The sequence below is a fragment of the Neodiprion fabricii genome, chromosome 4 (assembly GCF_021155785.1).
Source record: "Neodiprion fabricii isolate iyNeoFabr1 chromosome 4, iyNeoFabr1.1, whole genome shotgun sequence".
Classification (NCBI taxonomy): domain Eukaryota; kingdom Metazoa; phylum Arthropoda; class Insecta; order Hymenoptera; family Diprionidae; genus Neodiprion; species Neodiprion fabricii.
In genome coordinates this window covers 13,246,145-13,258,181 of record NC_060242.1, presented here as the reverse complement: position 1 = coordinate 13,258,181, position 12,037 = coordinate 13,246,145, and the positions used below count along the sequence as shown (strand labels likewise).

The following is a 12,037-nucleotide window of genomic DNA, read 5'->3' as shown; positions in this document are numbered from 1 at the left end:
TACGTATATTATAATTTTCAATTTACTTTTGAAAAATAAGAAATTGAAAAAGAAAAAATTTTTCTTACATTATCTTAATTTTTCTAAATTATGTATAATTATTAGAAAAATCCTGAATATTTTCAATTATTCGCTTATTTTTCATTTTATTTAATTTTTTTATAATTCTTTCCATTCACAATTATTTTTCATTTGATTACATTATTTACCTCAATTACCTTCATTTATATTCTATTATATTACTGTATAATATAAATATATATATACACACACATATATATATATATATATATATGTATATATATATGCATATATATATATATATATATATATATATATATAAATATATATATGTGGGATCTGGATTACTGGGATCCTACGTATTAAAGCGTGCGATGGGTGAAATATAACAGGATGTTTATTAAGTTTTACAGGTGCGTGATTACGGAGATACGGTTATAGCGCGGTTACAATAACGGTTCTCTAGCGTGTGCTGCTTTTGACTATCTGCGAGGTGATGCGAAGGATCTTCGCTCTCGTTTTTGCCCGCTGGAGTGAGGAAAGCGCGCTGAGGATTATTTTCGAAATTGGGCGATAAACGCCGAGCATTGCCTCGCTCTAATACTAGACCGAGTGCGTGTATGTGGCAGGCGCCACATGTCTCCCCTTCTTGGAGAAATACTGTGTAGTATTTCAAGCTGGAAACAGAAAAAGAAAAAAAACTGGCATGATAAAAATTTGGGTGATTTCTCATTTCTTTGTCTTTTGCGTGCAGGTTGTTGAGTGCGTGGATGGAGCGTAAGACGAAATTACAGCGCGAGTCGGACTTGTTTTTTCTTTTTTGAAGTCGCGGTCGTTGGGGCGTCGTTGTTTGCGACGGGCTGGTGTACGCTCAATGCTGACGGTCCGGCCGTGTCGTGTTGGCTTTGGAGTTCGTCGAGCAGCAGGTACGCGGGTTTCAATCTGTCGATCGAAACTGGCGTGTTTCTTCCACGTAGTTTGACGGTGAAGTATTTCTCGTGCTTGTCGACGACTGGGTATGGGCCGTCGTACGGGGCGGAGAATGACGGTCGCACTTGGTCGTTTCGGATAAAGACGTGTGACGCGTTTGCGAGGTCTTGGTGCACAAAGATGCGCTGGTGTGTGTGGCGCGATGCGGGTTCTGGTGCCAGATCTTGGAAGTTCTTCCTCAGCATCCGTACCAGTTCGGGGGCGGTCGTGTCTTGCCTTGAGGGCGCAAGGAATTCGCCTGGCAGTCGTATCGGTTCGCCGAGGACGAGTTCAGCGGGAGTCGCTTCGATGTCCTCTTTGTACGCGGCTTGGAGTCCGAGTAGCACGGCGGGAAGCGCGTCGTACCACGTGTCCTCGTGACATAGTAGCGCTGCTTTTAGCTGACGGTGGAGGCGTTCTACGAGTCCGTTAGCCTGCGGGTGGTAAGCCGTTGTGCGTTTGTGTTTGAAACCTAGGAGTTCCGAGAGTTTTTTGAATAAGTTTGACTCAAATTGTCCTCCCAGGTCTGAAGTAATGCGCAAGGGAATGCCGAAGTGTGCAATCCACGATAGCATTAGCGCGTGAGCGACTTTTTCTGTTGAGCCGTCTCCGAGCGGCACGGCTGCTGGATAGCGCGTGAAACGGTCCACGATCGTGAGGCATTTTGTGCGGCCTTTCGACGGCGGCAGCGTGACCAGATCGATGTGGATGTGTTCGAAGCATCGAGACGGTGGTTCGAAATTGGCGATGGGCGAGACTGTGTGTCGCGATATCTTGCTGCGTTGGCAAGGCACGCAGCATCGAGCCCACTCGCTGCAATCTTTGTTGATCGACGGCCAAACGTAGCGTTGAGCAATGAGGCGTCGAGACGCGCGTTGTCCGGGGTGTGCCGCTGAGTGTAAGGAATGGAACACTTGCTTCCTGAGGGGAGCGGGCACGTACGGGCGCACTGTACCTGACGAAGTATCACAGTACAGAGTCACATCTGGGTCCTGGTAACGGAGGCGTCTGAGGTCGAGCGCGTGGTTGTTGTTTTCTAGCAGTTGGCGTAGCTCGTCGTCTTCGCGTTGAGACTGCGCGAGCTCCTGTGGCGAAACTGCTGCTGCGATCGCGTCGACGCGCGACAGCATGTCTGCTACGACGTTTTCTGAGCCGGATACGTGTCGGATGTCGGAGGTGAATTGGCCGACGAGGTCGAGTCGCCTAAATTGCCACGGAGTTGCGCGCTCGGGACGTTGGTTGAACGCGTGAGTTAGCGGCTTGTGGTCCGTGTAGATGGCGATGTGCCGACCTTCGAAAAGGTGTCGGAAGCGTCTTACGGCTTCGTAGATTGCCTCGAGTTCGCGATCGTACGTCGACATCTTTTCCGCGGAGGGTGATAGTTTCTTGCTGAAGAACGCGAGCGGCTCCCATTGACCTTGGTGGTGCTGTTGGAGGGCGGCTCCGATGGCTCGTTCCGATGCATCTGCGAAGATTGCCCACTCGGCGTTCGTGTCTGGATGCACGAGGAGTGTTGCGTCGGCGAGGGCTCGTTTCGATTTTTCGAACGCGTCTTCGAGCTCGGCGTTCCACGCGATTTTTGTCTTGCCCTTGACCTCGGATCCTTCCAGGAGGCGGTTGAGAGGCGCGAGTGTTTCCGCCGCGTGTTTGATGAATTTTCGGTAGAAATTTATCGTACCGAGAAAATTGCGCAGGCCCTTAATGTTTTCAGGCTTCTTGAGGTTGGTGATCGCGTCGACGCGTTCAGGTAGCGGTTTAATGCCTTGCGCGTTGACTGCGTGACCGAGGAATTTTACTTCTGTTTGACCGAGACACGATTTCGCGGCGTTTATGACGAGTCCGTACCGTCGGAGGCGTTCGAACACGATGCGGAGATGTTCTCGGTGTTGTTGCGCGTCTCGCGAGGCGACGAAAATGTCGTCGATGTACACGAACACGAATGGGAGATCGCGGGTGACGTCGTCCATGAACCGTTGGAAGGTTTGCGCGGCGTTTCGAAGTCCGAATGTCATGAACGGGAATTCGAAGAGACCAAACGGAGTGATGATCGCGGTCTTCGGGACGTCTTCGGGCGCGACGGGTATTTGGTTGAATGCGCGCACGAGATCGATGACGGAAAATATTTGGCAACCGTGACAGTTCGCGCAAAAATCTTCCAGATAACGTACGGGGTAGCTATCGGGCGTCGTGCGAGCGTTGAGACGACGGTTGTCACCGCACGGGCGCCATTCGCCGAATTTCTTCGGCACGAGGTGGAGAGGAGACGACCAGGGGCTGTCGGAGCGGCGCGCGATGCCCAGCTTAATTAATCTCTCGAACTCCTCTTTCGCGATTTTCAAACGATCCGACGCGAGACGACGTGCTTTACTCGAGACTGGAGGTCCGTCCGTCGTTTTTATGTAATGATACGTGTTGTGTTTAACGTCACGGACGGCTCCGTCTGGTTTAACGATATCGGGGAACTCGGCGATTATTTTTTCGAATTGCGGCGAGTTGTCGCAAGAGATGACCTTGACCGAGGCGTGATCGATGTGCGCGATCGAGCCTAGCGATGTGAGCGTTGTCGTGGTGTCGATAAGGCGGCAGCCTTTTAAATCTACCGCAATCCCGAAGTGGCTCAGGAAATCTGCGCCGATTAAGGGACGCGTGACGTCTGCCACGACGAAACGCCATGACGGGTCTCTGCGTAAACTGAGGTCGAGTGTCATTGTGGTCCAGCCGAAGGTGTCAATAGGCGAGCCGTTTGCGGCGCGTAATTGATAACCTGTCCTTGCTTTCCGCGCGGGGGGCTCCTCCGGGGGGGATTACCGAGAGATCAGATCCCGTGTCCACCAAAAATTGCGTTCCAGTGGGTCTGTCTTTTACGAAAAGGCGGCTGGGTTGCGCGAGGGAATCGGTTTCAGCCATTAACGACTCCCGCTGGCGTTTCCCGGAAATTTACATCCCGCTGGGAAGCACTTCTTCGCGAAATTGCCGAATTTCTTGTGGTACCAACATATGTTCGATGTTGGTGAGAGTCCGCGTGTACTCGACTTGCTGCGTGAACGGCTACGCGAGCGTTCTTTTTTCTTGCTCGTTTTGTTTTGATTGCGGCGGCCTTGGTTTGATAGCTATTCGACTTGACGTGTGAGTGCGGCTATTTGAGCTTCGAGGCTTGATACCGCCGAAACATTATTGCCTTTGTTTACTTGCTCGTGTACGCGATCGGCTGTCTCGCTTAGCTCGGTGAGCGTTAATTTGTTTCGTGCCACGAGGCAAATTCTAATATTTTTGGGGAGATGTGATAGCCAGCGCGCTTTAAGAATTTCCTCGTCTATGTCAGGGACGAGGCTACGCAGATGGCGTAAATGCGCTGATGGTGTGCGGTCACCAAGGCTTTCGCGGTCGAGGAGCTGTAAAATTTTTGCTTCTCTCGATTGAGAAAAACGCGCGATCAATGCTATTTTTAGCGCTTGGTACGGAAGGGTTACCGGGGGCGTGACGATAAGATTTTCTACCTCCGCGGCGTAACGCGTTGGTATGTTCGATATCGTGTGGTAGTATCGGCCGATTTCCGTTACAATACCCTGCGTTCGAAATTGCGCTTCCTGTTGCGCGAACCAGAGCGCTGGTCGTTCGGGGCAAAATGGCGGCACCCTGAGCCTTGCGGGGTTCGGCGTCAGGGCCGGCGGTTGATCACCCTGCATTTCGTTTAGCGTTGACTCTCCTTGGCTCGGTTCTTGGTCTTCTCCCGGTCCTGTTCCTGAGTCTTCCAGAGCGTCCTGGTATATCATTCGCGTGTGCTTCGCACTGCAGCACGAGAGGGGTTTCACTCACTGATTAAGCACTCAAGGTGTCTATGAATTCACTCACGCAGCACAACGTCTGTGGGTGCTCAGCCTTGCGCGAGCGGTGAGGAAAACACGCGGACACTCGTGAAAAGCAGCAATAAATTTTATGCGCGCACTACCACTTGGGGTCTCCGCCTTTGCGGTGGAAGCGGATAATAAGCGCGGCGAAAAGTTTTGGAGTCGATTTCTCAGCGCGCTGAGGGCACACTCGGCGTGGCGCGCGGGCGCGGGAAAAGAATCGCGAAAAACCGGCAGAAATATTCACGCGAGTGCAAAACGTTTCTATATCACGTCGGGGTCACCAATGTGGGATCTGGATTACTGGGATCCTACGTATTAAAGCGTGCGATGGGTGAAATATAGAAGGATGTTTATTAAGTTTTACAGGTGCGTGATTACGGGGATACGGTTATAGCGCGGTTACAATAACGGTTCTCCAGCGTGTGTTGATTTTGACTATCTGCGAGGTGATGCGAAGGATCTTCGCTCTCGTTTTTGCCCGCTGGAGTGAGGAAAGCGCGCTGAGGATTATTTCCGAAATTGGGCGATAAACGCCGAGCATTGCCTCGCTCTGATACTAGACCGAGTGCGTGTATGTGGCAGGCGCCACATATATATGTGTATATATATATATATATATTTATATAAATATACATATAAACATATATATATATATATATACAAATGTATATTATAATTTTCAATTTCCTTTCAAAATATGGGAAATTGAAAACAGAAAATTTTTCTTGCATTATTTCAATTGTTCGAAATTATGTATAATTATTAGAAAAATCCTGAATATTTTTGATTATTCGCTGATTTTTTATTTCATTTCATTTTTTTATAATTTGTTCCATTTACAATCATTTTTCATTTTAATAAATTATTTACCTCAATTCCTTCATTTATATTTTATCATATAAGTGTATAATATGAATATATATGAATATATACAGGGTGTCCCTAAATTGAGGGACACGGACCAGCCAGCGTGATACCTGACTGAAATGCAACCGAGAATTTCTTTACCGGAAGGTCGTCCGACGCATAGTTTTTGAATTATAAGCGATAGCGTTAAGCCAATCAGAGTGCACCATTTCATCTGGATTTGCCGCCACGGAAATTGCTGTTTTCTTCGTCTGGGTGAATTATTATTATTCGGTTACAAAGTAAATATCGGCACCTCCCCTCTCTCGCTGTTGTACCCCTTCTCGAGCGCTGACCTCGGTATTGTTGCCGCGGCACACGCTGCCGGCCGCACACCCACGGACGCACACTGGTGTGTGTGAAAATAAGCGAATGCCCAGCTACACAATACTACCAAACACACATCTACGAGTGAAAATAAAAATAAATCTCGAAATAAATCAGCCGATTTAAGATTTGATGTTATAAAACACCTCCAATCATCGATGTATGCATAAAACTAGAGATTTTAGACGATTGATATGCCGTTAGGGTTCATAATTAGTCATTCAATCAATCTGAATTATGCTTTCCGAACATTTTCTGTGTCTTTGCAACATAACTTTTCCACTAGTTTGAAATTCATCATTGACATACGATTCTTCAATAATGCGAGAAAACAACAACTCGCTGAATTGACGTGTCAATAGGTTTGTAAATCAATTACAATTCACCTGAGTTAACACAAAATTACTGAATAAATGAGAATTCTCGGAATCACTAAAAATGATAACTGAAATCATGAGAATTATTTGAGATATAACTGAATTAGGAAGAGTTGTGATAAGTCAAGTTACTTTGAATAACTTTAGATTCGTGCCAAAATTTTATGTTTGGAGAGAAAAATAATTAAATTCAAGTAAAAAAGTAATTTTAAATGAAGAAGAAGAAAATTTCCAAATACCTGAATTCAAATGAAGCAATTTGAATTTAATAAATCTATCCGAATTTAAGGAAAAATAATAATTATTTTTAATAATTAACACACAGGCAGACCAAGGACACAGGGAACCGCAAGGCCTAGCGCGCGAACACATGGACATACACACACCCGAACGCAACCAAAACATCTCGACACAGAGCGGGCCGCGCGCGACACGAGATCAACAAACGCCGACCCAACCGCAGGAAATAAATAGACGAGGCACGATAAATTCACCAAACACAATAAATAGAATTGATGCAGCTATCATAGAGAATACACACAATTTACACAGTACACAAATTCAACACCAAGAAAGCCCAGAACCAACAAATCACACACAAACATACAATACAATCCCCACACCTACACACACGCAAACTAACACGGTAACAACCAATCAAACGAACCGACACTTCACAGGAACAGACACATTTTTAGCCACCAACACACGTAACACACGACTCATACAAAACCTAATAGACCTCGGAGCATCACCAAGCGACAGAAACGTATACGAAGATCCACACATATACAGCACACAGTCAATACATCCCACAAACACAAACCACACATCAAACCCAAACAGTACATACTGGAATCAGCCAGCAATGGCAATGAAAACAATACAAACATGGAACATAAAATACTCAGGAGACACAAACGAAGACATAGACGAATTTTTACAAAATCTCCGCGACTACCAAACGGGTTATGAAATACACGATACACAATTAATCAACAACCTCAGCCCGATACTCGAAGGTGACGCAAAAAACTGGTACAGATTAAATAGAGGCAAATGGCGAACACTGGGAGAATTTGAGAGAGATATTACACACGCATTTCAAGACATACAACATAGGGACAGACTGGAACAAAAAATCAGAAACTACGTACAAGGACCAACACAAAAAATCACACAATTCCTAATACAATTTAGAACACTACTATCACAACTAAAACCACCATACCACCCACGAACACAATTAGACCTGGCATACAGAAACATGAAAATAGAATACAAGGCATACATAAAACCATACGATTTCGCGAACTTCGACCAACTGGAAATGGCCGCAAAAGAATGGGAAGCAAATATCGAATGGGAAAACACTAGACAAACAATATTAAACAACTACACACAACCGCGAGAAACCTACACACACCAAACACACCACACACAATACATCCCATACAAGTACACACAAACACAACCCCGCCCAGCAATACTCCCAACACCAAATATACCACCGGCACTCACATACAACATACGACGAAACCAAACAAACCAAAATACGCAACAGACTCGATACCCCGCAATCACGTATAACTCACCACACTACACTCAGCAACAAACACAAACGAACCCAAACACAGGCACAACACAACGCAGATGCTTTAACTGCAACCAACCCGGACACTTCAGATGGCAATGCACACAAACACAGAACCAGGGAAACGAGTAAGGGTTGACCCAGCAAGGGTGGAGGGCAACCCCACAAACAACACAAACACACCCGAAACAGTAGCACCTACGACAGACAACAACATAACGGAAAGTAGATTCCACATCAGAATCGAAATACACGGTCACGAATTTAACGCACTAATAGACACAGGCGCAACACACTCATACCTAGGCGCAGAAGTAATACAAATACTACACAACACAGACACACAAATAAACAACACACCCGACAGAACAGCTACAATGGGAAACGGAACACAGGTGACGATAGAAGGAGCAGTAACACTCCCAATACGCCTCGGCAACATAACAAAAGAAATTAAGTTCGGATTAATATCAAACTTAGGCTCGCAATGTATCATTGGTAACAGCGACTTAATAAGATTTGGAATATTAATAAATTATGGAAAAAACACATGGTCACTGATAGACGACCCACAGACACACTACCACATGCAAACTAGACCACAAGAACTACCAACACCACTCAAAGAATACACACAAATACATCAAACACGAGAAACACGACACCAATCAACACAAACACACACAAAACAAGCAAAAGCAGCAGAAAAATTAGAAGCAACGAAACAACAAACAAACCCGAAAACAACAGAAAGACATGAAAACACAAAAAAAAAAACAACCATAAAACAAAAACCACTAACACCAACACTACCCAACACAAAGACACCACCGGAAAACACCCCCCAAAAAGACAACCCACAGAACACACAAATCACAAATCAAAAAATCATACCCACAAACGCACAAACAACAGACGACACACAAACCGACAAAGAAACCGAACCACAGATATGCGCAGGAATACAAGAACTCACACAATCACAACACACACAACTACAGACGACAATACAACAGAAAATCTCAACACTACCAGGCCAACTCGGGCTAACACACCTAATTAAACACAAAATAGACACACAAGGACACGCACCCATAAAACAAAGATACTATATGGTATCACCAAAAATTAGAGAAGCCATCCACACAGAAATACACAAAATGCTGAGAGAAGACGTGATAGAACCATCAGAAAGCGATTGGTCGAGCCCAATTGTCATGATAAGAAAACCAAATAACACATATCGCTTCTGTCTAGACTTTAGGAAGGTTAACTCAGTATCAAAAAAAGACGCATACCCACTACCATACATGACAGCAATATTAGACAAACTACGGACAGCACAGTACATATCAAAAATCGACTTAAGCCAAGCATACTTCCAAATACCACTCGACAAAGACAGCAAACACATAACAGCCTTTACAGTCCCGGGAATGGGCTTATTTCAATTTAAAAGAATGCCATACGGACTGACAGGCGCACCAGCGACATTCCAAAGACTACTAGACAGACTCATAGGCCCAGAATGCGAACCATATGCATTCGCATACCTAGACGACATCATAATAGTAACACAAACATTCGACGAACACTTACAAAGACTAGAGCAAATACTAAAAAGAATTACAGACGCAGGACTGACAATAAACCCAGAGAAGTGCGAGTTCGGATGCGCACAAGTAAAATATCTCGGATACATAGTAGACAGACACGGACTACACATAGACCCCGACAAAACACAACCCATAGAAAACTACCCAAGCCCACAAACAATAAAACAATTACGGAGACTAATTGGCATGGCATCATGGTACAGACGCTTCATACCTAACTTCGCACACATTACAGAACCACTAACACGACTACTGAAAAAAGACCAGAAATGGCACTGGGGGGAAGAACAAGAAAACGCAATGAACACAATCAAACACGCACTCACATCACCACCCACACTCGCATGCCCAGACTACACACAAACATTCACACTACAAACAGACGCTAGCGGAACAGGGATAGGCGCCGTACTAACACAATCTCTCGATGACGAAGAGCATGTCATAGCCTACGCTAGCCGTGCGCTAAGCGAGGCAGAACGTAAATACTCAACAACTGAGAGAGAGTGTTTGGCGGTACTCTGGTCCATCAAAAAATTCAGACCCTACGTGGAAGGTTACCACTTCAAAGTCATTACAGATCACCACGCACTGAAGTGGCTTAGACAATTAAAAAACCCCACAGGCCGACTTGCACGATGGGCACTAGAACTATTAGAATACGACTTTGACATTACACACAGAAAAGGTACAATGCACGACGTGCCAGACGCACTTTCAAGACGACACGAAGACGAAGAACACATAGACACAATAGTAGACACGACAGACAAGTGGTACACATACAAAAAAACACAAGTACAAACACGCCCAGAGAAAAACGAGTCGTGGCGAATCAGAAACAATCAACTATACTTCCACCGCCCGAACCCCCTACACTCAAACCTCCTACCAGACACAAACCCATGGAAACTAGTCATACCCAAAGACAAAATAACACACATACTACACGAAAACCACGACGTAACACAAGCAGGACACTTAGGGATCGAAAAAACATACCAACGAGTACCAAAAACATATTATTGGCCAGGGATGTACAGAGACACAGTAAACTACATAAAAAAATGTGACACATGCCAAAGAACAAAAACAATACAAGCGCGATCGGCAGGACTAATGGGCATGAGAATTATCGAAGAACCATGGACAGTAGTAGCCTCCGACATCATGGGCCCACTCCCACGATCAAAAAAGGGAAACCAATACATCATAGTGTTCGAAGACCTATACACTAAATGGGTGGAAATCATACCCACACGCAAAGCAAACGCCAAAACAGTAGAACAGACATTCCACTCACACGTAATATCACGATGGGGTACACCACGCATACTACTGACAGACAACGGCACACCATACATAAACAAACTCATACGCGAACTGACACAAAAATTCAACATAAGACACGCAACAATCCCCCCATACCACGCACAAGCCAACCCCGTAGAGCGAGTCAACAGAACCGCTAAAACAATGATCCAAGCCTACGTAAACAACGACCACACAGAATGGGACATACACTTACAAGACTTACAATTTGCAATCAATACATGTACACACACATCAACTAAACACAGACCAGCCCTTTTAAACCTAGGAAGGGAATTAAATCCCACACAATGTCTAAGAAATCAGTTAGAGAACCACGACGAAGTAGAATTACAAGACACAGACAGATGGACAGACCACTTAAGACGACTACAAATACTTAGAGACGAAGTACAGAGGCACTTGATAGAAGCAAACGAAAAACAAGCACACTACTACAACCTACGAAGACGAGACATTCAATTCAAGGAAGGAGACAGAGTACTAAAAAAGAACCACACACTCTCATCCGGACCAGAACGAACGACAGCTAAGTTAAATAAAAAATTCATAGGCCCATACATAATCACTAGAAAAGTCTCACCCACAATATACGAATTAACAACAGAGAGCGGTAGAAATATAGGAAAATGTCATATAGAAGACCTAAAATTATATACATAATCAAATAACACACCCCGAAAATAAACTAACATGTGTATTCACTCCACAGAAACACAACATGGAAAATAAACAACCAAGAATACCGGCCCTGATGACACTACGACTGACGAGACCGACGACAATAACAACAAACACAGAGAGAACACCACTACTACAAACACCAGGACAGGCCCCACACCCACACAGATACGGACGCGACGGCACACACCAGACAGACCAGACCGCCACGACAGTAACACACACAACAACCATTGCACCCACAACCACCCAGAGACACTCACAAACACACACACCAATGACCACACACACAGCTACACTCTCCGGACCAAGGCAATGCCCAAAGTGCAACGGGCTGGTCCGGGGCACCAAATACACAGAACA

The 12,037-nt window shown here is 45.3% G+C and overlaps 1 protein-coding gene across 1 annotated transcript; it reads right to left on the bottom strand.

Annotated features, from left to right (window-relative positions):
- Positions 1-4,100: 4,100 nt before the first annotated feature.
- On the bottom strand, positions 4,101-4,763 carry LOC124180652. The gene has a single exon (XM_046566399.1). It carries the CDS (start codon positions 4,761-4,763, stop codon positions 4,101-4,103), a length of 663 nt encoding a protein of 220 aa, XP_046422355.1.
- Between the last annotated feature and the right edge of the window lie 7,274 nt (positions 4,764-12,037).